Consider the following 25,174-nt stretch of genomic DNA (forward strand, 5'->3'; position numbering starts at 1 on the left):
AGAGGAAGATTTGTGTGGAAAATTAACAATTTCAAATATACGGATGGTTCAATTTCTACCTTTCCACTGCATTATTTGACACGTTTGCCCGTTGCCAACATATTTTTTACTCCAGGGGGCGACAGAGTCTACAAAATCATTGTTTTGACCACGAAGGAGAACGGTGCTCGACGACTGTCTTTAAGCGTAGAAGAGTCAACAGACTTGGAATTAACATGTCTTAGCTCATTAATATAAATGTAATGTCTTCTTTGGACGTACTTGGAAGTATGTCGAGGCTTATCATGTTCGTACGCTACATGTACAACGGCCTAGCGAGTGGAGTGGCGAGGAACAACTCCCCTCGGCTCTCCTCGGTGGCAAAGACGCCCCTGGGTACACCTTTGCGGGTTGCAATCGCCGGAAAGAAAGACCTGGTCCACTTGGAGGAAGACGAGCTGGAGGAACAGTTTGTGAGGGGCTCTGGACCCGGCGGGCAGGCCACCAACAAGACCAGCAACTGCGTGGTGCTAAAACACATCCCCTCTGGTATTGTAGTCAAGGTTAGTTGTTATTAAACTCATCATCAGTCATTAGTGTTGTTTCAATTTTTTTATATGTTTATTATGACGATGGAATGATGTTAATTTGTTTACACTTCCCCACAATCCTGATCCTCTCGTGCAGTGTCATCAAACCAGATCAGTGGACATCAATCGGAAGCGAGCGCGAGAAATAATGCAGCAAAAACTGGACGTTTTCTATAAAGGAGAGCGCAGCGACATTCTGGTCAGAAAGAAAGAGGCTGAAGTCAAGAAGCAAGACAAACGAAGGAGAGTCAATGAAAATCTGCAGAGGAAGAGACTATTCAAAGAAGCCCTCCTAGCCCAGACCACATCTGCAAATGACTCGGTTTGAAATCAACAGCAATACCTGAAACAATTTGGGTGATCTTTTTAGCCTTCATATCAATGGGAATGCTGTCCTCAGTAAACCACATGTAATTCACTTATTTGACCATCGCTTTAAACAGAAACACCATCAAATGTTGATTAAAAATTATTTAACTTCTTTCTTTCAAGTGTTGTGTGTTTTCCAAAGATTATTTATTTTTCACTACATCAAATTAAAAAAATTCATTTTCTTCGCAAAATTCCCCAATTACTCCCAGAATACAAGTTTTGCCTTTCAAATGTTAATTTCCTCGTTTTTTTGTGTTTGTGGAATAGCCCAAAAAATTGTATAGTAACTTTCCATTATTGTCCGTACATTATGTATACTAGATTTCTGTAGTGTTTTCCAGCGACCTTTTTAATATTTTGGTTGGATTGATTAAATTAACTGATAATTGGCTTGTTTAGAACTAATATTTATAACTAAACTGTAATACGTAGACAAAACTTAAAGCTCTCGCTTTTTTACTGGCTGTTTGACAAGAGCTCGGAATACAGCCAATGAGAGAAGACCATAGACCCACATGATCCCGCCTATTTGAATCAAGTTAACCAATTAGAAACGCCCTAGGATTTCAAACTCCTACACGTTCTACGCATAGATACACTAGTTATTTGTATGGGTATGTCGACGTTGTCGTCTCAACACAAAAACAACCCCTTAAAACCACAGGAATTATTTAACTCACCACCCTCCGCGTCGGACATGTACTCGAAAAACTGACATGGCAAAAGGTAACCAAATCATCCTAACTCTTTTATGTGTGCGCTTATGGCTTCGCTAGATAGTTAGCTAGGCTAATAACAAGCAGCTACCCAGATTGAGGGAGTAACAAAACTGCTGGATTTTGAGTTTGCAGGGAAGAAGCAGGCGCAAAGGACGGACGAAAAGCCGGAAACCGTTCCTGTAAGCAAAGGCATCTCCGAAGAGACGAAAGAAAACCGGCCCGTGGTTACGAAAGAGGTATGTTTGATGTCTACGCTGAACAAAGTAGTCCTACTTTGACGGCGTCTCTTTATATGGGGTTACCCGGATGTAATCGAATGGGATAAACAAACAAACAAACGTGTAATAAAATATTCAGCTCTTGCAGGACATCCGGCATATTTTTCATCAGTTTACCCAGTTGAAACAAAATGAAATGTCATTAAGTAATTAAGCATAACCAAGTCCCCCCCACACACACTGTTGAATCTGTGTTAATAGAGCACCCAAAAGTCAATATACTACTGTATATATACAAACAATTTAAGTATATTTACTTTGATTTGTTTTTATCTTGTGCAATAAATTAAAGTTGAAAAAAATTCAAAGTGGCCCTTGCATTGTTCAGCCAGACTGCACAAGAAAAGCACCTCAGAGCGTTCGCCCAAGTCCACCTAGTTCAAAAAAGGCCATATTGCCTCTGAGGGACACTTCCGGCATGCTCATTCAAGATGGAAGTGACACGGATGTCAATCACACAGCTAAGCTTGACAAAGGTGAGAAAGCTTCTGTATTAGCATTGCAAATAGCAAGACAAGAGAGCGCCAGACACAAGCTGTTGTCATTGTAGACACCTCGAATAAGACTCCGACAGAGCTGTGTGAAGCCAAAGTCGCCGATCAACCGCAGCAAAAGCAAACGACGACGCACACGAACGCGAGGTTGCCAGACAAAAGCAAAGTTCCAGCAACTAAACCCCGAAGTCGGAATCCTCGCAAGGGCAAAGGGAAAAAGTGCGTTGGGAAGCAATTAATCTCATGAGTGAGGAGGAAACGTATTATAATAAAATTGTCTTTCCCTTCAGGACAGAGAATAACGCTTCCCAAAACAGAAAGGTCACAGACTTCTTCCCGATCAGGAGGAGTATCAGGAAAACTAAAGCAGAGTTGAAGGTTTGGGATGATCCTTTTCTACCAACTTAATTGGCACATTCACTGCTGCGATCTTTCACTGCCTGAGACACCGAACAGATTCTATTCGCATGAAATGTTTACAGAATGAAGAGCACAAGCATTTGGATGATTTGATAAAGAACGGCGTTGAAGAAGGAATGCAGGTAACGCCCATGGTGCCTATATTCTTATCCTGCAAACCAAAGTAAATGCGTCTTGTGACATTTAAGAACTGTCACCTCTCCGTATTACCAAAAACAAACATTTCGGAATAGCGTTAGTTGTAGCACTCTATTCACCATGGGGGGCATAATATTTCCAATGTGTTCTTAATGGTGCTGGGTTTTGTCCACAGGTGAGGGTGATCGAGGGCAAAGGGCGTGGCGTGTTTGCCGAGCGGCGATTTAAGAAGGGTGACTTTGTGGTGGAGTACCACGGCGACTTGCTGGAGCTGGCTGAGGCCAAGCTGCGAGAGGCCCGCTACTCCCAAGACCCCCAGACGGGCTGCTACATGTACTACTTCCAGTACCAGGCTAAGACCTACTGGTGGGTCTACTTGAAGGCTCCCATCGTACGATTGTGAGAAAATAAATGTTTCTTTTCTCCGCCACACAGCGTGGACGCCACGCGCGAGACGAACCGCTTGGGGCGGCTGATCAACCACAGCAAGGTCGGCAACTGCCAAACCAAGTTGCACGCCATTGACGGCTCGCCTCACCTCATCTTGTTGGCGGCCAGGGACATTGAGGCGGACGAGGAGCTGCTGTACGACTACGGCGACCGCAGTAAGGAGGCCATCTCGGCTCACCCGTGGCTCAAGCATTAAAACGCACACACACCACCGTTGTCTCGGAACTCATCGGTGCCACACGGACGCTACGGATGACTCATCCTTTTTTTTTTTTTTTAAAGGACGTACAAAAAATGATTTTAAACTAACATGCTTGTTTTTTTTTTTTTAAAAACTATTTTAATCATGCTTTTTACATTTCTCTGCTGTAAAGGATCAAATGTTACATATTGTCTACTGTTGCGATATTTTCCACCCGTGTAAATTATGAGCTAAGCTGGACTCAATAAAAGACACAATGAGCTGAGAAATGCATTTAAGGAATAAATGGTTCAAAGTGTCATGAGGAGATGAATGTTTTGCTTTGTAGCTCCTCGGAGCAGGAATCAAATTTTCCGCCATCACAAACATTACTGGGCATTAAAATGTCATTTTGTAAGAAATTCAGTTACGATATCATTAAAGTGAAAAGCACAGGACTGGACGCTTCATTAGGTACTCAAAGGAAGTGCATCACAAGATGTGGCCAGTGTGGTTTGAGCTTGATGTGTTTTTGTAAACCTTAGTTACTTTTGTTTTTGTTGATGAAGACGTTAAGTATAATCAACACATTTTGTTAAATTGAAGTTATTACAATAAACCTACTAATACATGTGTTTGGAGCCCAAATGTTTTTTTTTAACATTATAATTTGACATTTGGCTTAACTGTGTATTTTCAGGAGTATCAAACAAAAAATGTAATCATTAAATGAAATGTGTGTTTTCCTAAACTTGACTGTTTTGTCGTCAATGAACATTTCATAAACGTTGAGGAATTTGTCTTTTCAAATAAACTTGATGTTTGTTTTTGTAAACATCCAAGACAATTTAGTTGCCAATGACTAACGCATGTTACTGTGAACATCAAAACAAATTTTGTCTTTGACGAACCTGACGTCCGTGATTACATAAACAGTATGTGGGCACTATAGGAAAGATAGGGTCTGCTCATTTCAGTGGATAAAGAATATATGATTTGAGTACTGTTATGTTGAAAGTTTAAATACATATCAATTGCTTATTAATGTTACCTATTGTGTGTTAGCAATAGCGCAAAGCTAGCAGGAAAAAAAAACCTAAGCCGTGTGTTTGTTTAAAAGACAATGTTCAATTTGACAGTTAGGTATTAGGTATTGCTAACAATTTGCCAAAGTGTTGGTTAAGTGAGTCGAGTTGCCTTTCCTGAAAGAGCTCGTGTTTTAACTTTTTGTATCTCTCTTCTGAAGGCTCGTGTATAGGATGCAAGTGTACCTAATGATTTGAAGAGCACCACAATAATAAATCTTTTGTCACACATATAAAATTAAGCGTGTGTTAACTTTACAAATAGTCTGTGAGTACAAAAATATAAAAGTGGTTCTAGAAACCTTCCAAACAATCCAGTCTCACCAGGGTATTTTTTAAGGTCTTCTCGTCTTACTTCCGTCTAAATGAAAACCTAGCGAGAAAGAGAAAAACAAGTTAGTGCGGGAAGGCATTCGGGTATCGGAGGGGAAAAGTGCACAGGACCGAAGAAACTCCAGTGAGTCAACATCATTTGGTCACAAGTATGTGATTAGGCTCAGGATGAGTGAGTGCAGCCTCACGCAATGCATTGTGTCATGTGCTGCATGTAAAGCTGCACTTGACAACAACGCATCCGTTTGCTTTGCTCCTCGTCGTCCTCGGTGAGCTGAAGTCGATCCAGACTGAGTGAAGGAGGGGTGGGTTCTGATCACCTCTCAATCACTCATCAATTTGCTCGTTATAAGTCGTTTGTATATCGTACGCATGACAAGTCTGTAACTATGTAAAGGAAACTGTACTTACAATGTTCGCCACACTGGGACAAAGGATTAACCATTATGAACAATTATTTTGAACAATGCTTTATGCTATATTTGTTTAACAGAGAAAAAAAAAAAGCAAAAATCAGCTGATTTTGTTTGCCATTTTCTTTGTCCTCTGTGTGAACGTGTCAACGGATTTTAAAAACTATCTGTACGTCTGGTAAGTTCAAAATGTGAGTACTTCGGACACATCGAGTAAATATTAAAGACAATTTAACTACTCACAGTTTTCCAATGGTGGTCTTTTCCGTTTTTGCATCGTTGGCCGCTCCGTTCTGCGCCGACCCGTCCAAGTCCACTTCCACCATGGCCGCTTGGCCCTGTGGCAGAATCCCGCTGCACAAACACAATCGAATTCCACGTGAGCCACTTGCACGCCAAACTGTTGCATGAGGACACTTCAACACGTGATGGTGAACAATAAAAAGCAAATGCAGGCTCCTTTATAGCAGCACAGTCTCATAAAAGTCTTGACAGCACTGTTTACCTCTTGTAGAGCTGCAGCTCCTCTTGGGCCACCATGAGCTGGGCCTTCAGCTGGTTCCGCTCCTGTAGGACCTCTTTCAGCTCCTGCATGGTGAAGCGAGGCCTGTTGGGGTCACTCAGGTCCACCACCATTTGATTGGGTCCCACCGCTTGCTTCAAAGACAACAACACTAACACTTAGCTTATGATTTGACGTACAACTTTTTTTTCCTGATCACGCTTGGAATGCAATTTACTCGTAAACTGACAAGCCATTAATCCAGAACTAGGTGTTGGTTCGGTCGGTTAGTTTGCGCGTGAGCGCCCTCTGCTGTGCACTAAAAGTGACATCACAGTGCACTCAGTTTCACGGCTCACCAGTTTTCTGGGTTTGGCCACAGTGGATGCCGATCTAAGTAATCCTCATATTTAGGCAGCCCACACCAGCGGGAAAAAATAAATAAAACTTAGATCGTACTCTTGTCATTTATATCCGCAGACGACTGCCTCACCGTGCCCTGGCCGGTGGAGCTTTCCGTGACGACGCGGTCCAATTCGCTCTTCAGGTTGTCCCGCTCAATTTTCAGCTCTTCCAGGGACAAGTTGTACTTGTTGACCATCGTTTCGAACATCTCCAGCACGCGAACTATGCGAAACTGGAGGTCAGACACCTCTTCGCCCGTACGGCTGATCCTCAACAAGTCTCGTCCGACGACGTACGAGATGTCGTACACGTCCTCCACAGTCAGCTCGAAGGCGTCCTTCTCAAACGCCAATGCTGGCGACGACTCCTCGTCAAAGTCCATGCTTAGAAAGGGGAACCCAATCTTTATCTTCGTCGCTTCTCAATGATGTTTATGGCCGGAGCGGGTGACTTCTTCCAGAGGAGCAGCACTTCCCCCATCACGCGTCTGCCAATGGCGAGTGGGGAAGAGTACGGCTAGTATCCTAGCTACAGGTGAGAGAGCACAAAGAGTAACGAGCGGAGTTGAGAGGAATCCCCTCCACAATTCCTCCACTCGCCAACAAACATTCTTTGTAGTTTAACGTTTGGAGTGGCCAAATACTCGCTTTTCGTATCGATTCAAATAGAGTTTGGAAATGAATCGGGCAACGCTTGGTAGTGTAAACCCCTTTGGAGTGTGGCCTGGCTAAAGGATCAGCCAATACCTCTCAAATGTTCGGGCTTGTCCACTTGTTTTCTCCCGTCACTATGGCAACCAAAGATCCCAAACACGCCAAAATGTATGAGTGCACAACATGCACCGCTCGCCGTACAGTAATTTTTGTCAACTGCAGAAAGCGACAGAATATCTGTGGGAATTACGTGAAAGGGAAGAGTCAGTGAAAATGAAGTCAGCTAAGCTACAAGCATTAAAAGTATATTTATCTCCATATCTTTGCATTTGCTTTGCATACATTGCATACATACATGGCTACATCAAATGTAGCTTAACAATACTGAAACTACTCTCCTGAAAATATTTGTCGGTTTAGAAGACAATGAATTAGCAAAATAATTCATTTAAAAACTACAGAAAATCTTTTTTAAAAATGTCAAATGTGACCATTAATACGGGATTTCTGTCATTGAAAATGTAAAATTGTGAAAAATATTGCATTTGAATAGCATTTAATTTACCTTTGTGACTGTTCAAACATAGAAATACATAAGATGAAAAATAAAAGCTTTATTTCAACATTAAATAACCATAAATTTGTACAGTAGATTTGGTTGACTGGACTAAATATATATCAAATTGGCTTCACTTGAGCGCAGGTAGCACATTTTATACGATTGATACTCAATACCTTTGTCATATATTATTTTAGCTGCTGTTCTTTAAATAAACCACTGTTAGCTAGAGTTGGCTTACTCCATTTTTTTTCTTAATTGCATTAACTGCGAAAAAGGAATTGACTATACATCTTTTGGTACCTTCCCACCATTTGGTAGGTAATTTAAAAATCAAATTGAAATACACTATTCGGAAATAATGGATAAAGCCCAATAGCCCTAACTGCTTAAAAAATCATACAAAGGAAACGAGGCGTCTGATTGGCAACAACGTTGGGTCGTCTGCGATTAAACCGGCGGCGACCATGGGCATGATGGCGGTGAAGATCCTGGAAGTGAAAACAGAGAAACCTCTGCCGATACAGATACACGTTTTTTGAGGAGATATGTGGAAGTATGTATATCACTCACAGGCGACGTATTCCAGATTCCGGCAAATCTGAGGAGGTGCTGGTGACCTCTGGTGGTGGCATCGATGAAGCTGAAGCACCAAGGAGACAGCTGACATCCTCCTCTAAGTCTTCACTGGGCGACGGAATAAAGTGAGTGAACTAACATGTTTTATGGCCATGAACTCACGACATTACGTTGCACTGATAAAATAATAACAGATATGGAAAGCCCTCGCCAATCCCTTTAATCTGAGATGCAACTCAATGTGGTTTGTTGCAGGATTTTTGACTCGATTTCTTTTTTTAATTACCTTTTGTGATAGGCCAGTTCTTCCTCTAGGAGGAAAACTTGAGCCTTGAGTTGGTTTCGCTCTTGTAAGACATCACGAAGCTCCTGCAGAGTGAAGTGAGGAGCTTTCGCCTCCGCCTCTTCAGGCACTTCTTCCTGCAGATGACACAACATGAAATATCTACAAACGTTACAAAAAACTATGATTATTAGTGTTATTATTTTTTATGATTATAATGGTGTCTGTCTTACCAGTAAGAAAGCAGACTTGTCTAAGTCCTGCTGACTTGTGTTCACGCGTCTCTGCGTTGAGCTGCTGAGGAAATTGGGAATGTTCTCCAAGGAGTCAGTATCTCCTCCGCACTCGACCCATACCGAGTCTGCCTTGACACACTCGGACGCCTGAATGTGGGCCGCATCGGGAAAAACACGAGGGGCACTTAAGGCTTATAAAGACAAAGTGTTAAACAGGACACATTAAATATTTCCCGGGATCCTCACCTGTGGGGACGCCTTGGACCTGGATGAAAACAAAAGGTTCTCCTCCTCCATCTTGGCCACCTCCCTCTCCAGTTCCCACTCCTGCCTCTCCTTCCTCAGCTGGGTCAACTCGCGCCGCAGGGCGTCTATCTCGAGCCGACGGGCCTGCGCCGCAGCCTCCAGCTCTGCCCGTTGCCGCATGGCCGCCTTGCCGTGCGCCTCCATCGTGCCAAGCTTGTGACGGAGATCCTGATTGATCCGGATAAGACGGTGCTGCTGCAGCTGGAGCTGAATGGAAACAAATGAGCGGTGCAAACCAAAATGTCAGACTTCCAATGTTGTTTCAGGCATGGATTCTTGGAGGCTTGGACTGAGATGTCCACTCACCGCCTCAACGTCATCGTTTTTTAGCATCAGCTCGTGGTCTTTGGCTTGGATTTCATCCCTCTGCTTCTCCACCAACTTATTGAGCCTTGTCATCACTTGCTTTTCCTTCTCCGCCGTCCCTGCGAGGACACAATATATTTACCCATAGGACAAGAGGAAATATAGCTCCGCACTGCGTGTGCCATTTGATAAATATAGCGGTGACAACAGTGTCTTCAAAAATAACCTGTGCTAGTTTGACCCCGCCACATTTGGCCGCGAATGTTTGTGTGTCAGCATATCGACACAAATTGTCTATTCTCACGTGACTGAACGTACAGTAAACAGGGCCCCCTATAGTTCTACTCAGAGATGCAAGCAAGTAGAGAAGGCAGAGTAGGTCTCTAACTGATAATATAGTCCACCACAGTAAAACCCACCCTCATCTTGCAGGTACTGGTCTTGGTTTTCCACGAGAGCTTGGTTGAAAGCTCGGCAAGCCAGCAGCTTTTTGTTCTCCGCTTCCAGCTGAGACATCTGCGAGAGGAGATTCTCAACCTCGGCCTTCCACACATCTTCCACCTGCACTAACTCCTGGAAGAAGAAAAAAAAAAAACATTGCGTCAGTCAAAATTCTGTATTTGGTCTTATCACAACACATCCTCTGTGTGTACAATCAACACTCTACCATAGGGGTACTTTGAAAATCTGGGAAAAGGAGACAGAGGAAATGGAAACGCGAATATTTTTGTTAACAGGGGAAAAAACGAATATGCGAATATATGGGGTTCGACTCTTTCTACATCGCACTTACCAGCTGGTGCTTTCTCTCCTGCGCCATCCTGTCGCTGCGCTCCTGGCGCAGCCGCAACAGCTCCCGTCGCAGCTCGTCGGCCTCCTGCCCGCTGCCGCCGGCGTCTCCGCGGCGGCTCACCAGCGTCTCCAGGAGCTCTAAAACTTGGACCACCTTAGGAACCACGCCAGCCAGAGCCTCACAGCCGAAGCGCTCGATGGTCCGCTCAAACTCCTGCGCCAGGGCCGCGGCGATGTCGTACACGTCCAACACGGTCAGTTCGGACCAGGTCTTCTCCAGAGCAGACATGACGTGTATTGCGATTAAAAATAAAAATCTTGGTTCTTCGTCTTCCTCCACGGAACGGTCGTGTCACATTTTACAGTGGAAACGAGCGTTTAAGGGACTTTTGTGAAGGACCGCGACGAAGGACTACTTGTTGTGAAGTTTGTTGACAGGTTCAACTTTAACTTTCCACGATGCGTTCAAGGCTCTCGAAAAAGTTCGTACATATTTATTGATTCCCTGAGCGGATCAATTTATACTCGTTCATCGGACAAGACCACTGCAGGATATTAATAATATAACAATGTCTTTTCTTCAGACAACGTTGCAATGACAATCCATATTATGTTAAAACCTGAACGCGAGTATGTTTTTTTTTACCACAGTTTCTGAATGCAACAGCCAATACATTCCACGCTGCCCGGAGAAGCCGACTGCGCATGTCAGAATACTTTAAAAATACAAGCGAAAGACCAAAGCCCAGACCACGTATTAAATTAGTGTATGAAAATACAGAATACGCAAGCGTATTAAAACGATATGGGAGGCTGACAAAATTACTGCATTGAATTTCACGAGAAAATTTCAAATCAAAATAAAAAAATAAAGTATATATTTTAAATTAGTCAATAAAACCTTAACGTTTATGGATATGTTGTGTGGGGATACGTTTTAGTAGTGATAAAATGGAAAAGAAAAATACATATACAGTAAAAAAATTTTTATATATATTGCAGAAATAAAAGTTTATGGCTTACTTGTAAAATGTCCCCCCCCCCCCGGAAAAAATAGAGGGACAATCCAATAAATTAGAATTAAACATTTATTTAATCTGCTGGGCATTTACATTTGGTATCAGGACAAACACCTTTGTTAAAATATAGTATTTCCGACTAGATTTGGGAGCATATCAAAAAGAATAGAACAGCATAAAATGATGCAATAATAACCCTTCTAAGTACCCTGTAGGAAAAACTCCCAGAGGTGATAAACATCCACATTCATCCTTGAAGCTACTACATGTAATTGGCGTGTACAGCATGTATCCATTCGAGATGAACTCTATACATTATTCTTGCTGGGACTGGCTGTACAACTGGATGGCTTTACATGAATTATTATTATGATCAGTATGATTAAGTAAGACATCAGTCCAGCACATTCCAAGGCCTCTGAGCTAACAAATGAGATGAAAACTGTTCAACATGAAGACAACGAGGGAGGTGTGTTAAAAAAAAAAAAAGTTCAGATAACTCATTCTCAAAGCAGCATCTAGAATTTTTACCATGTCTTAAAATACTCAACGCGGTGGAAAAAAAACTTTGTTGATTAGGTTGCCAAATTTTAAAATAGAATAATAGACTGTTGTACTACTATATAAGCATTAATGAAAAACAATGTGCAGCTTCTGTTCCATTTTGGCAAAAGCAAATGACATCAAGATTGTCAGCAAGCAACCTATACGCGGGGTTTTCTCCCCTCTTCTACTCATAAGGCATTTTACGTTCCGTGATGACGACACCGATGTGACATCTTTGTGCTTCTGCTTTCACTTGAACTGCAATAAGACGAAGGACTCAAGTCACTTTGAACAAGAAGATAAAAATACTATTTATAAAAAAAAAAGCTTTAAAAAAATAAATAAATTATGGAATATGAATAGTATATTTACAAAATGAAAATCTATTTAACTATTGTCTATTGAGCATATATTTGTGGGTCATTTCAAAAGACTTACGGGAGACTTGAGCAGGACACTGGGCTTCTGGGCCAGCGCGGGCTTCTTCATGAGCGCCGGCTTGTTGAACCTGGGTGACATGGATACCAGCGAGGCGGGCTCGTCGTCGCCGTTGCCATCAATGTCGGCCAGCTGGAGCTGGTCCAGCGGCACGCCGGCCAGAGAGTAATGCTGCTTCCTCAGCATGCCCAGACGCAGACGCTCGTTTTCCAGATGAGACTCCAGCTCCAGCACCTTCACCTACAAAAACATTGCCACATTCAATCCATCAGGGGGCAGTATTATACAACTCTCAGAAGAACGTAGCCCAACTTGTCCTTCTGGAATCATTTCCCGTATCACTGCAAATTTCTTTTTTCCTCTGCCAATTCAGCCTGTCCTTTATGTTGAATTAGAAGATGAATGAGAAACAAACTTTTTTTAAAAGGCTTTTCACCAACCCATCTTTGGATGCAACATTTCACAAATAAAAAAAAGGCATTTCAGACAGCCTATTTTTCTGGTGGATACTACACGTTTGAAAATTATAGAGTCTATGGGGCCCATAATCCACAAGGTGTTTTCTGAGTCCATCGTTACCTGTGACTCCATTTCTTCTTTTTTCAACTTGATGAGCGACATCCCAGAGAAGTCCATGGGATCTGCACACCAGACACACACAAAAAAAAAAAACACGATTGGATTGAGGCTTGACACGCACCCGCTGAAGTAATTGCCTGACAGCACTCGCGTACCCTTGTCCTCCAGGTTGTCCTGTCCCGTCCTGGTGGAGCCCACCACTTTGGCGGCCATTTCGTTGACCAGGCGCGAGGCCTGCTGGAGCACCGTCAACCTCTTGCTGTGACGATCTGCTTTCACCTGGAAACACATTCGCAAACGTCAACGAGACCGTCATAGCAGACATACACAGACCCGAAACTTTAGCTATAAATTCCTTGAAGTTACCTTGGAGGCAGCGACCAGTTGTGCAGTGCTGGCAGCGATCTCGTGGGAGCAGACAATCAACTCTTCATATTTTCCTGTGTGCAGCACCACCTTATCAGCAGACTCCCTGTTGGTGGCCAGGAGAAAAACACCCAATTGGTTCTCTCAGCAAATCAAGAGAACCTGGTGTCAAGTAGAACTTACACCATCTCTGTGGCCCCCCAGCCCACCGCCTTGGCCGCAGAGATCAGCCCCTCGGTCCAACGAGAGTTCCTGGCGTAGAACTCTTTGATGGAGGCAGCGCCCTGAACAAAAACAAACTTGTGTTATTCTAGCGGCTAGAAGAACTGACCTAGGGCGACACAACTCACCCTGCCGCTCTCCACGATCTCCTTCTGCAATTCCGTGGAGGCAAGGACCAGCATGCGGATAGCCTACGCAGGACGCAAGTGAAAACACACAATAAGGATGACAAAGGTAAGAGGAGTACAATGTTGTCCAAGTCCAGCGTACCTTCATGAGGTCTGTGCAACTGTTGAGGATCCTGAAAGAAAAAGGTACACTCAGATAACGACCTTCAAATCTTAGTACCAGCGTTAAAAAAAAAATCCGTTTGAGTTGGGCCCAATTAATCAAAACATTTGAATAGCTCTGGTGAAAAAATGGCAGTGGTGTTTGTTTGATATTCTCATGAACAAACCTTTCATTGACTTCGAGTTTAATTCCCGACGTGTCCTTTCGAGCCTGATTCATCACTTCCTGTAACCACAAGGACACACATCACTTGCATATTCAAGAATAAAAAAAAAAAAAAAAATGGAGGACTAATACATATACACATGCCAATACCTAAATAGACAACACACAAACAAACCTAAGCAAGCGACAAACATCCACAGACAGGTTCACCTAAAAAAGAACCCAAAATAACACTACTACTTTTTTCTTTCTACAGCTAGTCCTACTAACATCAATCCTGCGGACAGCCTCCTCGATGGCCGCCGAGGTGGCGGCCATTTCCTTGTCAACCAGATCCCCCAGCTCATCTTGGCGGATGTCCATGCCTTTTGGTCGCAGCTCCTACACAGCAGAAAGACAAATTCAGTTTGCACTCATCATCGGACGGCGCGCCAGATTGCTTGCGTGCCTGGCCCAGACGTAGGATCTTGTGGATGATGACTTGAATGGAGGCTGGGTCGGCCCTCTGCAGCGTGCTCTTGGACTTGAGCTCCCTCAGGTACTGCAAACTCTGAGTGGCGCAGCTTCTGCAGTTCTCCGTCAGTTCTGTGGGGCAGGGGTGCGTGTCATTTAGGCAATAAATTCATTTTAGTCATGTGACATTACGAGGGTATTTGTGTATCGCTTACTGTCTGCGTGGTCAGTTGGCGCCATGTGTGCGGTGGCGCTGCCATTGCTGATGGTGTCGGCGGCTGCGTGGGAGAAGTGAGTCAGCGACCTCAGCAGCGCTCCAGCGTCTGAAACGCAACGACACGATGTCACCTCGTTTCATTATTAGTTTCGTTATTATTATCGACATTGTTACAAGACATTTACCCTTCATGTCGTTCACGTACTCCGCTTGACCTTTTTTCATTTTATCCACGGAGCTCAGTGCCACCTCTGCTCGACTGATTAAATAATCTGTGTTTGAAAGACAGTCAGAAGTTTAAAAACATTCAATTATTAACAACGATGCGAGACCGATGCTCCATCTCAGCGGCGTGACCTGGGGAGCTGGTGCATCGGATGTGGAGGGGATCGTCCAGCTTGGCCACGGCATCTTGAATGATGTTCTCGGCTTCTGTGACGGTGCCCTGCAGCAACGCGAACTGCTCGTCCAGGAGCTTCTGCTTCAGCAGCTCCTCCTGTCTGGCCTGCGTGCAATACAAATGAAATACACAAATATCGGACTGTTTCCGCGCACTCAATTGAGTGTACACGATATAGCAACCCGTTTGCGTGACCGATTTGAAATCTAAAACCAAGCGGTGAACAATCCTGACCCACCTTCTCCTCCAGTCTGGCCTGCAGCTCGCTAAGTTCCCTGCTGTTCTTGTCTTTCTCTTGCTGGACGGTGGATTGCTGCAGCTGCGCACTCTGGCGGACGGAGGAAAGCTCGGCCTCCTTCTCGCTCACCGAGCGCATCAGACGCTCCTTCTCCGCCTGCAGGGCGACCATGGTGTTGTTGACTTGAGCTGAGGACTGCAAGACAGAAAGAAAAGCAGATGCAGTTAAGGTAATCACACTCTGTACTTAAGTGCATTTACAATTTTTTATTTTTTTTTGTCAAAGATAAACTGTGTCAACTCACCATCTCACTGCTCTGCAGGGTGGCCTTGATGCGGGTTATTTCCGCCATCTTCTCTACCAGTTCTCTCCTCAGCTTCTCCATCTCAAATTTCTGCTCCTCCACCTGCAACAAAAACCATTTTGTTTCAAAAATCAACCAGAATGCGAACGCTCCCACGACGACAGCCCGCCGACCTTCATGTCTGCTTCCTGCCGTATCCGATCCACCTCAAAGGCCAGCTGCTGTCTGGTCCTCGCCACCTCCTCCTGAGTTTGCTGGGTGGCAGACAGCATCTTCACTGTGTCGGCACTCTGTCGGCAAACGTGAAGCAATTATGACTTACGATTGCTGTGTCCATTGAAAATCCTGCTGCTTGACCTATGTCAACCAAGAGATTTGTCAATGTCGGAGAGGAGCCAAGTTTAGACTGGCTTGGTATTGGTCGTTACATATTTTGGTTGACACCTTTAGTTTAAAGTATTAATACAGGTCTTGGAAAAGTCAGTACAGGGTTGCATCATTTTTTTTTACCCCCGATTCAGAGCCTTTTTTGTGGTGCGCCTACCCTACGAAGTAGTTCAGCATGGCTGGCCACCAGCTCCGTGTGCTTCTCCTTCAGCTTTGTGTAGCGTTGTTCTGTAGCCTGGGCTCTTTCTGCACAAATACACAAAAGCACTCCCTAAATACACAGCAGCCAAAATATGGGGATCAATTTGTGATTAATGTAACATTGATCTTACGTTCCGCCTCAATGAAGGTGCTCTGCAGGCTCTCGTGCTCGGTGATGCGGCGACGCGCCGCCTCCAGAGCCAGGCGGAGCTGCTCGTTTTCCACTAGCGCGCGTTGCTTCTGAGACCGCTGCTCCTCCAACTCCGCCTCCAAGCTGTTGATCTGCGACTTGAGCTGCATGATGTAGCGCTGGGCCTTGCGGTGGGCGGGGAAATAAAAAAAGATAATATCACTTACAAATCATTTACATCAGCAATCCCCAACTAATAGCCAGAAGTAGTCATTCCATATAGCTCGGAGAGAATATTTGTAAACAAACAATCTCAGAGCTCCTACTAAATATAACAACTATATTCAGCGTAGAGGTGAGTTGTATTTTTGTGATTTTTTTATTTGTTGTTACTTGTACTGCTTGAGAAGGGAACCACCGGTTGAAATAAATCAGAGGAAGCATGACACACAAGCTCGCCACATTCCACATGTGGGGAAGAGATATTTTGCATCCGTCCACCAGGTGTCCAAACAAACAAAGCGGTGGTGTCAAGTCAGTCACAACAGCGCTCCTCACCTCCGCTTTCACCTTCTCCAGCTCGGCTCGCAACAACTCCATATCCCGCTTGAGGCTCTCAATCTGGAGATCCCTGTTGCAAGATGACAACAACAAAATATTGACAAAATAGCTACAAAAAAAAAAGTTATTTACTACAACTAATATTTTCAACTTTTTCATCAATCCCTGTAAAAGCTGGCAATGGCGTTTGTTGTTATTGATTAAAGTGCAATTAACAACGTCCCCACAGGGTGGCGCACAGACTATTTGCTTGGGTATTGGAAATGATGGGGAATTTAAATTGTCCTGCGTTTGAATAATTTCTTCCACTGGAATGTAACATGGTCCATATGAGACGACACAACCACAACGCATCACCTGTCGTCGAAGCCTCCGTTGGGCGGTCCAAAGGCCTGATCGAAGATGTCGGGCTCCGGCGCGGCTTGCGAGCTAGCGGCGTCGCTGACGTCGATGAGCGGCTCGGGGTCATCGTCATCATCGTCGTCGCCGTCCTCGTCGGGGATGACCACCACCAGCTTGACGTGCTTGGCCAGCGAGGCCGCGTGCAGGAAGTTGGGTGGTGACTGATGACAGGATGAGAGGGAAAGAAAATAACCATGTTAGCACAAGTATTCACATTTTGACATAAAAATGTTAAAAGTAAAGTATGTGTACTTGGATATTTCTCGCCACAGCTACAAATAAATATCAGATGAGTCAATTGGTAATTTAAGGCCTTCCAGTTTGATGACTCGTGGTGTTGGGAGAAATATGTGAGCTGTCCCTTATGTGAGTCAAATGCGAGCAGATCTTACATCAGGCAGTCGGGGGATTTGGATGAGCCTCTTGAAGAAGAGCATCTCTCTAGCTCTGTTGAAGAAGGTCTTGAGGCTGCGGGCCACAAAAGCGGACAATCACGTCATCATACAGAGTTCCCCAAAAATATCTGCCAATTTGCAATCAAACTTATAGGACATGTGTAAAAAAAGAAATAAAATAAAAAAGTGAATCATTAAACTTAAGTTGAAGATGAATGTGAGTTTGTTTTTTATTTTTTTGTTTATCCAGGGTGGAGAACATAGTGCCTATTTCATTTTGTTGACCTATTACACAGAGATTCAAATTTCAAATGAGATAGGGGGATGGTAGTTGTGGTCGCCTGGCTTATGTTGCACACTTTCTTTTATTCAATACGTTCACTTGACACCACCTTTAGCGCGAGGACACGACCGAAGCTCCAACACGTACGTACCTCTGGAACTGATCCCGGAAGCGATCCCGGTGTCCTTGTAAAGTGTCAGCGGGGAGACCTGAAATCCCCCAAACCGATCCATTTATTGATTACGTTCAACCCCCGGACTATTGAAATGGTCATTCTGCGTTTCCTTACACGCGTGTAGCTTGAACAGCAGCTTGACCATGAAGTGATAAAGTTGACTGCAGTCCTGGATGACCTGGATGAGTGGCGATAGACGACACTGGCCCGAGGTGAGCGTGGAGATGGCGATGGACGAGTTGAGTTGCCTCAGCACTGACCGGGACCACATTTACACACAGACGCATATTTAAACCTTAATGAAGTCACACAAAACAACTGAAAAATTACGTGTTGAATCGTCGACCTTACAACCAAGTCTTGATAATTATGTTGGTTCTCGCAACACACAAGCCGAAAAGATGTCGGATTTGATATGATTCAATTTTAGACTATAAAATCTGTTGGGTTTTAACATGAACAGATTCTACTTGAACACAGATCACTTCTCCCGAATGAAGGAATTTTTAACATTGTGGCAAGATTCTGGGCGTCTTTCATTACAAGTGAATAAACGGAAAGAGACTTAATGTCCTGTAATTGGCTGGCATTTCCTCATCAGATGCAGCTAATTTAGGACGATACGATGTAGGAAACAAGTTCAACGGAGGCCACGCGGCAGAAACGCCCTTCCTCATCAACTGTAGGAGGAAACCACCATTAAAATTGCACGAGATTTCATTTTAGGTTTTGGGTAAGGGTCACTAAGAGACTGTTTTGGAGTTGCAGTGTTTGAGTATTTTTTTTTACCTGTCTCAGCCAACTTCAATTCCCCATCCATGTAATCAAACATCTCCACGGTGAGCTGAAAGCTGCCGGGGACAATTTGAGAGTGTCGTTACGAGAGAGAGGAACGAAGCGAATCGACTCAACTACTTCGAGGATGCGAGGTTTAACGGACTCACACGTTGTTGACGTCCGTCCCCGCCGTGCGCTCCAGCACCTCATCGGTGGCCTCCAAGTTGGCGGGGATTTCAGAGTGCTGCGAATCAAGAAAGCTGCGTGTTCAATTTCAACGTAATGCCAGATGGATCCCGCGAGTCCGGACGCCCCTTTCACCTTGTTGTGAAACTTCATTTTGGTGCAGAGCAGCTTGGAGTACAGCGCAACCAGCTGGCCGTATCGATCGTGCAGGTTGCCCTGGAAAAGCAAACCATTTGAAAAACAGGCATCCCGCATTTATCAGATGCTATTATTGACCATTATTCTCACTGGACCGCATCTCACGGCTCCTGAAATGTCCACACGAGAATAAACAGACCTCTTAGGCTTAATGAGCGTTTCCATGTTCATAAAGGAGCGGGTAGACGTCTAGACGTCATTTAATGCTAATGATTATTCCGTAGCCGCATGATGGATTTTTCTTGTGTATGAACGGCGCTATACAAAAAAAAAACCATAAAAACATTTCCTTGCCTACAATCAACAAGACAAACACTCACCCAAAGCTGGCCGAGTTCCACAATAGAACTGAAATGTCTCATGCAATCTTGTAACACCTGCGAAGGAAACCCCAAACACACTTGAGTGATGAATTCACTTGTTTTTGTTTGTTAAAAATATCGAGAGCCTCACATTGCGGTGGCCGTCACGCAGGACTTTGTGCAGCACGTGACAGAACTTCCAGCTGAGGATGGAACTGTTGGCCAAGGGGAAGCCCAGAGCGTACGACCAAAAGGTATAGGCCCCCTTCTCCCGGTGAGTGCCTAGGATGATACCTGATTGGTTCCCTGTTAAAGAAGTGCATGTTGATGGGAATCGGCTGCACTCCCCGCCTCAGGAATAAAAAAAAAAAAAAAAAAGGATACGCCGTGCATGCTTCTCCTTCACGGGTGTTTCGGTGGAGTTGATGGCTTTGCTGATGCTGCTTAGCTGAAAACGGAAGACAATTAAGATTTGGTCATTTTTTGCGAGTGGTGATTACAGTTGCGGAAAAAAAAATGCTGCTATGCATAATACACAGCATAGATGACATAGTGAAGATCAAATGCCCACGCCGGGAGATACGATCTCCAAATGATTATGTGGAGAATGAGTCATCGGAAACTGTGTGCCTTCCGGAACCGGTCCGGCAGGACCAACAAGTGTCAACCGTGAAATGGCGACGTGAAGGGAGGAAGAGACGCATCGTATTTTGATTTGGTTGTTGTCTAGAACGTAGCCTTACTGATTACCAGGAAGTTGTAAACTACCATGATGGGAATCCTCCAATTGTTAATGGTTAGCTATCTATATAAAATAATATGAAAATATATATTAGGGCTGTAACAACAAACAATATGTACAATAGGAAAATCAATTTGAACCAATCGTCCTTAAATCGTATCGCACAGCCATGTTTCAAAATACAGATCGAATTGTCTTGTATGGGAGAGACGCGCTTCTGTCTATAAAATGTCAAAATTCAATAAAAATACCACAAGTGACACCTGATGAGCTATTGCCAAACGTCCCTCCCCTTCTAATTTCCAAGGTAAAAGTATTTTCATAATCAAGGAAGAAGGAAGGAGGTTGAAAAAAACACATGACGAGCTGTGGTAATTAATTGGCAATGATTATCATTTTATATTTTGTTCCTGTTCTTAACTCAGCACTTATGTGTGTGTGTGTGTGTGTGTACGCATAGCAGCCTCCATCGGCATGGTCTTATATAAAACTCTCATCCAGTGAAGGCATTAATCCCCACGTGGCTTTAATCTCTGGTTTTCATTTCTCTTCTCCCTCCCTAAATTTTCATCCTAAAAAAAAAATCATGTTTAATCATTCCCATTACTGTGTGAACCTTTTGAGCAAATATTAACAAGTCAAGGAATCTATCTAGCATTTTCACGTGGCACCTGATCAGCAAAATAATTGCTGACGTCATTTTCACTTGCTGTTACTCTCCCAAAATTCCAACTAGAAACAGTCCCTGCTAATTATTTTGTGGCGCCCCAAATGAATGCTAGCAAACATCCAGGGACCTCAGTTTGTGAAGCACTGCTTTACTGCACATAAGAGCATCGAGAACAGATGGGCTTCTGTGCCAATGAGAAAGTAAATACAACAGGAGAACGGCCCCCCCGTCCCCATCTCCCCCGACTTGCCGGTGACGCAAACTAAACGGTCGTGCTAGCTCGTTTACACAGGGCGAGTTTGGCAGGGCGGCGTGGAGGCCTGTGTGACAATGAGGGGCTTGTTGGTTGGGGGAGGAAAAGAGGATGAATAGTTGGGTAGCACATTGGGGAGGAGCTGCTGCGAGTGTGTGTTTGTCGCATTGGCACACAGAGGCCGTCTCGACAGATGGCCGCCGAGAAGCGAAGCTACGGGCAAACTGGTGTTGGCGAATGATTGATAAAAGCCAGGCAAATGTGCCGCACAGCAACGTCACTACACTTGACTCACTGCCGTTGCCATGACGACCCCCAAATCAACTTCATGGCTCCAAATAAGAATCCTTAACTACCGGGGTGGAACATGTGCACTTGTCTGAAAATATTTTCTATATTCCCAAAAATCATGTTTTACTTGAGTGTAATGCTCTTGACATGCGGGAAAAGGAGAGCCACAGTCACTGAGGAGCTAGTCATCATCTTAAATCAACGCAGGAGGACAGTAAAACAACTCATGCAGGAGCTGCTGTTAGCCACAGCTCACACCCAGTCACTCACGGGCAGATTTGCCAAAGCCAGCCTCTCTCCAGCGTGCAGATGTTTAGAACACCACACTAGTTCCTGCCTCCTAAAGGTAATAGTAATAATAGTGTGTCTAAAACGTGAAAGAGGAGCATCGGCAAATTGAGAAGGAGGGTAAGCCTCAACTAATCCCCACCACCACCATAAGGTTGGGTTGCCAGCCGGCATTATTGTCAACCCGAGCAGCGTCATCCGTCCGTCTCCTGTCCGGCGAGTGCGCATGCAAACCATCTGGATGTTGCTCAGTTCAGAGTCGGGAATGCTTATTAAAAATTTAAAACCGCTGCTGCCCGTTGGTTGGAAATGCGAGTGCATGATAGCGCAGCTCGTTACCAACTTGAATCAACACACAAGAGCAGTGGCGTTGGCTAGCAAACTGCTCGGAATGTTGTCTATTAGGATGTGATCAAAGTGGAGTAAAAGTTCATTAAAAGTTGACATAACTGACATTTTTTCAGCAAGCCCCAGTCTTTCTTTTTTTTTTTTTTTTTTTTGTGCGCCCAGACCAGATTCAACCTATTTTAACGGACCACTATAAAAAAAACACTTTTTGGTTTCCAACTCTTTGTCTTAGAAAGGGGAGGACAGAGAGCAACTGTGCTAACTCGAGCATACTTTTGCCACACTTACTTTTGGCCTTTTTTGTTGTTGTTGATTAATGTGTATCGTTTAAAAAATTTTTTAAAAAAAAAGACACATACACACAAGATGCCAAAAGGTAGCTCCAATTAAAACAAAAGAACACTAATATTTCCATCATTCTCTTTATTTTAGCCTAACATGGAGTATACTTATTATTCTTAATGTATCAAATATTCTGTATTTTCCTATATTTTATTACATAATAATTTCCCTGTGTGGGACAAATAAAGAAATATCTTATATGGGACAGTGACACATTTCTCTTTTGTATTCATGAAGATATTTGTCTGTCTAATGTGTGTTTTTAGTGAGACAACCTTGTTTTGGAAACAAGACATAAAAAATTTTTTTAAAAAAAAAGACACATACACACAAGATGCCAAAAGGTAGCTCCAATTAAAACAAAAGAACACTAATATTTCCATCATTCTCTTTATTTTAGCCTAACATGGAGTATACTTATTATTCTTAATGTATCAAATATTCTGTATTTTCCTATATTTTATTACATAATAATTTCCCTGTGTGGGACAAATAAAGAAATATCTTATATGGGACAGTGACACATTTCTCTTTTGTATTCATGAAGATATTTGTCTGTCTAATGTGTGTTTTTCGTGAGACAACCTTGTTTTGGAAACAAGACATTGTCATAAAAGTGTACATTAGTGTGCTCAGGTTTTGTGTCGACATAAAACCACGATGGCAGACACAAACAGCGAATTTAACTCACGGCATCATTGCCTCTTTTAATTAAGAGGAGAAGCCCAAATGCATTAAGAGTGCTTTTCTCTGCTGTACTCCCACTCAAACACTTCTTGTTTATCTAACTACTACCTTCACGCCCCATCGCCTCGCCTGGCCTGGCCTCACGGGTGCTCTCTCAGGCAACTATACCAAAAGAAATCAAACACTGCACCCACACACACATTTCTAGAGGAGAGTGCGCATTTGATGCTTCACCTTCACGAGCAGTGCAGCAGTGGAGCTCGACAGCATGAATCAGCAACTTGATCACAAGACAAGTCAGGCTACCTCCTACACACTACCCAGCAGGTTCTTGATTTTCAAATTAAATCGGTTCACGCTCGTAACTAATCTTGCCCCCTTGAAATAAACGGAAATGCGATTCCAGCCCCACATTGTGCTCCTTCTTGTGTCTGTGCCCTGGCCACCAGGGGGCACTATAAGACATACATGCGGGTACAAACGAAGAAAAACAACTGCGCAGTAAGCAAGCTACAAGAAGATTAAGATCTTTTGGGGTTGGCAGAGGATAAAGAATATACACCTGTGTATCGTGTCGTACGAGATACCTCAAGTTCTTCTAATGTCTAAAATTTCATTTCACACAACGACAAAACATTATGACTAAAGGGCCTTTCATTCTGACGGAGGCGATCATTCACCAATTTGTGAAAATGTTGCAGTAAAGTGCCAACCACTGCAGAGAAGGACTTTTGCGATACTTTAAAATAAGTCCGGTATTGGCTCGATGCTGATACCTGGCATCGGTACTTGGCTGTCCTTATAAAACAGCAATGTTGATGCTATTTGTTAGCCCACCGACGGTGCTTTGCATTGTCGTTTAGCATTAAGCTAACAGACTTTCTTAATTTATGCAAAGTTCCACCAAGATTTAACTAAAAAGCATAAGTAGTATTTTGTGTAACCCCCCCATCGCACAAACAGTGTCAACTAATCTCCTTGGTGGAGGGGATATACTCAAAGTCATTCTTTCGGCCAACAGCAAACTTGGTGGAACAGAATGGAGATGATTGCTGTTCCAGATCTAGAAAGTGTGACAAATGTTGTGGAGGGAGGCGGAAGTGGAGAGCTGGCCAAACAGGACTAACTAGATCAGCACCACCATAGTGTCAAGTTATGTGTGCTTTCCTTTTCTATATCCTATTTATTTGACTTAAAAAATGCCATGGACTCATTTTCTGCTTCATTTTCAACCCCAACTATTCCAACATAAGGACATGCAGCTCTATGGTTGGATTTATTGTGTTTGGATTTAATGACAATGGTTTAGTGTTTCAATTTATATCGATTAAAATGTACTGATGTCATTCATTTGAAGTTCATTAAAGCACAGGCGAGTTCTTAACTTTGGTTCGGTTAAAAAAATGGTTAATCATCAATATTGATTTTTACTGCAGTTAAAAGACAAGTTAGCCCTGCAATGTGGATTACGTATAAGGAAAATTAGCCTTGTATTTTGGTTAATGAGAGCAACGTTAAAAAAATATATATTTGAGTATAAGAAAAGATGAGCGCTCGATTTTATGTCAATTAAGACACTGGTGCACCCCCCTCGTTTATGGTTATTGTGAGCCCATTTTACCTTCTATTTTCAGTCAATTAAGATGTGGGTGAGGCCCCCATTTAGGCTTAATTGAAGCACAGGTAAGGCCTCCATTTTGAGTCGGAAAAAAGGCAGATTAACCCTAAATTTTGAGTCGGTAAAAAGATCGGGTTAATTAAAATACAGGTGAACCCTTCATTTGGGTGTACCGGGAAAAGACAAGGTTATCGTGGGCCACACGGAGCACGCACAAAGACCTTTCCAAAAAGCGTCAACAAACAAACGAGCGAAAGTCACCCTTACCTGCCGCTTGTCGAATTGATCCCTCTCGGCTCCGAGGCTGGCCTCGGTTCGCCTGGCCTTGACCCGCGTCGTGAGGGTGCTCATCCTCCACTTCAGATGCGGACTCAAATGTCCCAAATCCCCATAAAAAATATTTTAAAAACACACATATAAGAGAGCGCACAAACTGGCTCGCCTCGCAATGCACGTTCTTTTTTTTTTGTCGTCGCCGTCTTCTTTAACGATTCCAAAACATTCCCAGTCCGCCACTGCGGCGATGAAACGCGGCCAGAAGGAGGAAACGGACGTAGCCGGTCTGCCTTGTTCAGGGTACGGATGATCCTCCCCCTCTAAAAGGTGGACGAATCCACAATTACGTCA

General features: G+C 43.7%; 6 protein-coding genes and 1 long non-coding RNA gene across 10 annotated transcripts in view; 3 read left to right on the forward strand and 4 right to left on the reverse strand.

The window, feature by feature from the left end:
* The first annotated feature begins 123 nt into the window (after positions 1 to 123).
* mtrfr (mitochondrial translation release factor in rescue) lies at positions 124 to 1,050 on the forward strand. Its single transcript, XM_088376391.1, has 2 exons — positions 124 to 542; positions 667 to 1,050. The coding sequence occupies exons 1-2, from the start codon at positions 243 to 245 to the stop codon at positions 895 to 897; spliced, it is 531 nt and encodes a 176-aa protein (XP_088232517.1). The 5' UTR covers positions 124 to 242; the 3' UTR covers positions 898 to 1,050.
* A 446-nt stretch (positions 1,051 to 1,496) lies between these two features.
* Positions 1,497 to 4,254, forward strand: kmt5ab (lysine methyltransferase 5Ab). Of its 2 annotated transcripts, none has more exons than XM_088376385.1 (8): positions 1,497 to 1,667; positions 1,786 to 1,896; positions 2,271 to 2,414; positions 2,489 to 2,651; positions 2,723 to 2,810; positions 2,915 to 2,974; positions 3,166 to 3,356; positions 3,426 to 4,254. In XM_088376385.1, exons 1-8 carry the CDS (start codon positions 1,658 to 1,660, stop codon positions 3,634 to 3,636), a joined length of 978 nt encoding a protein of 325 aa, XP_088232511.1. In that variant the 5' UTR covers positions 1,497 to 1,657; the 3' UTR covers positions 3,637 to 4,254. The 2 variants fall into 2 exon arrangements, with proteins under 2 accessions (XP_088232511.1, XP_088232512.1); XM_088376386.1 differs by having other exon boundaries at positions 1,498 to 1,667; positions 1,793 to 1,896; positions 2,267 to 2,414.
* rilpl2 (Rab interacting lysosomal protein-like 2) lies at positions 1,506 to 7,117 on the reverse strand. Its single transcript, XM_088376390.1, has 4 exons — positions 6,448 to 7,117; positions 5,958 to 6,109; positions 5,696 to 5,806; positions 1,506 to 5,079 (listed from the first exon to the last, which is right to left on the reverse strand). The coding sequence occupies exons 1-4, from the start codon at positions 6,739 to 6,741 to the stop codon at positions 5,058 to 5,060; spliced, it is 579 nt and encodes a 192-aa protein (XP_088232516.1). The 5' UTR covers positions 6,742 to 7,117; the 3' UTR covers positions 1,506 to 5,057.
* LOC148397655 (uncharacterized) lies at positions 6,688 to 11,779 on the forward strand. Its single transcript, XR_015858629.1, has 3 exons — positions 6,688 to 6,893; positions 8,161 to 8,275; positions 9,714 to 11,779. It is a non-coding gene; the product is annotated as an uncharacterized LOC148397655 (long non-coding RNA).
* On the reverse strand, positions 7,607 to 10,541 carry LOC148397656 (RILP-like protein 1). The gene is made up of 8 exons (XM_088376384.1): positions 10,075 to 10,541; positions 9,701 to 9,854; positions 9,282 to 9,400; positions 8,916 to 9,182; positions 8,667 to 8,816; positions 8,437 to 8,570; positions 8,145 to 8,258; positions 7,607 to 8,062 (listed from the first exon to the last, which is right to left on the reverse strand). The coding sequence occupies exons 1-8, from the start codon at positions 10,360 to 10,362 to the stop codon at positions 7,969 to 7,971; spliced, it is 1,320 nt and encodes a 439-aa protein (XP_088232510.1). The 5' UTR covers positions 10,363 to 10,541; the 3' UTR covers positions 7,607 to 7,968.
* hip1rb (huntingtin interacting protein 1 related b) lies at positions 11,144 to 25,106 on the reverse strand. Of its 3 annotated transcripts, none has more exons than XM_088376376.1 (31): positions 24,815 to 25,106; positions 19,693 to 19,756; positions 19,460 to 19,602; positions 19,327 to 19,383; positions 18,944 to 19,024; positions 18,790 to 18,866; positions 18,635 to 18,696; positions 17,960 to 18,100; positions 17,822 to 17,879; positions 17,385 to 17,460; positions 16,948 to 17,153; positions 16,588 to 16,660; positions 16,031 to 16,214; positions 15,856 to 15,944; positions 15,485 to 15,601; positions 15,312 to 15,413; positions 15,008 to 15,202; positions 14,727 to 14,874; positions 14,555 to 14,641; positions 14,368 to 14,475; positions 14,148 to 14,284; positions 13,970 to 14,080; positions 13,701 to 13,759; positions 13,514 to 13,544; positions 13,372 to 13,434; positions 13,205 to 13,305; positions 13,022 to 13,127; positions 12,811 to 12,934; positions 12,656 to 12,717; positions 12,077 to 12,316; positions 11,144 to 11,923 (listed from the first exon to the last, which is right to left on the reverse strand). In XM_088376376.1, exons 1-31 carry the CDS (start codon positions 24,896 to 24,898, stop codon positions 11,921 to 11,923), a joined length of 3,189 nt encoding a protein of 1,062 aa, XP_088232502.1. In that variant the 5' UTR covers positions 24,899 to 25,106; the 3' UTR covers positions 11,144 to 11,920. The 3 variants fall into 3 exon arrangements, with proteins under 3 accessions (XP_088232502.1, XP_088232501.1, XP_088232500.1); XM_088376375.1 differs by having other exon boundaries at positions 11,144 to 11,896; positions 24,815 to 25,105; XM_088376374.1 differs by lacking the exon at positions 11,144 to 11,923 and having other exon boundaries at positions 12,044 to 12,316.
* The window catches only part of kntc1 (kinetochore associated 1), a 40,894-nt gene continuing 40,718 nt past the window's right edge, over positions 24,999 to 25,174 (reverse strand). The window contains exon 65 of the mRNA XM_088376362.1: positions 24,999 to 25,143. The gene's annotated coding sequence lies outside the window, so the exon portion shown is untranslated. The remainder of the gene's footprint in view (positions 25,144 to 25,174) is intronic.

Source organism: Syngnathus floridae, chromosome 5 (assembly GCF_059516105.1).
Source record: "Syngnathus floridae isolate MCC-2025c chromosome 5, RoL_Sflo_1.0, whole genome shotgun sequence".
Lineage (NCBI taxonomy): Eukaryota > Metazoa > Chordata > Actinopteri > Syngnathiformes > Syngnathidae > Syngnathus > Syngnathus floridae.

Bases quoted from the DNA above. Each gene is read 5' to 3' on its own strand.
- LOC148397656 (XM_088376384.1), bottom strand. From the start codon at position 10,362: ATGTCTGCTCTGGAGAAGACCTGGTCCGAACTGACCGTGTTGGACGTG. The intron at 9,855-10,074 runs GTAAGTGCGATG...TTCTTCTTCCAG, and splicing joins AGGAGAGAAAGCACCAGCTG to GAGTTAGTGCAGGTGGAAGA. The intron at 8,259-8,436 runs GTAATTAAAAAA...TCCGTCGCCCAG, and splicing joins GAACTGGCCTATCACAAAAG to TGAAGACTTAGAGGAGGATG.
- mtrfr (XM_088376391.1), top strand. From the start codon at position 243: ATGTCTTCTTTGGACGTACTTGGAAGTATGTCGAGGCTTATCATGTTC. The intron at 543-666 runs GTTAGTTGTTAT...CCTCTCGTGCAG, and splicing joins CCTCTGGTATTGTAGTCAAG to TGTCATCAAACCAGATCAGT.
- hip1rb (XM_088376374.1), bottom strand. From the start codon at position 24,898: ATGAGCACCCTCACGACGCGGGTCAAGGCCAGGCGAACCGAGGCCAGC. The intron at 19,603-19,692 runs GTATCCTTTTTT...GGAACCAATCAG, and splicing joins GAAGGAGAAGCATGCACGGC to GTATCATCCTAGGCACTCAC. The intron at 14,081-14,147 runs GCACGCAAGCAA...TCTGCTGTGTAG, and splicing joins AGATCCTACGTCTGGGCCAG to GAGCTGCGACCAAAAGGCAT.
- kmt5ab (XM_088376385.1), top strand. The intron at 1,897-2,270 runs GTATGTTTGATG...TTGTTCAGCCAG, and splicing joins GGCCCGTGGTTACGAAAGAG to ACTGCACAAGAAAAGCACCT. The intron at 2,652-2,722 runs GTGCGTTGGGAA...CTTTCCCTTCAG, and splicing joins CGCAAGGGCAAAGGGAAAAA to GACAGAGAATAACGCTTCCC.
- rilpl2 (XM_088376390.1), bottom strand. From the start codon at position 6,741: ATGGACTTTGACGAGGAGTCGTCGCCAGCATTGGCGTTTGAGAAGGAC. The intron at 6,110-6,447 runs GTGAGGCAGTCG...TTGTCTTTGAAG, and splicing joins GCTCCACCGGCCAGGGCACG to CAAGCGGTGGGACCCAATCA. The intron at 5,080-5,695 runs GTGAGTAGTTAA...CTTTCTCGCTAG, and splicing joins AAGACCACCATTGGAAAACT to GTTTTCATTTAGACGGAAGT.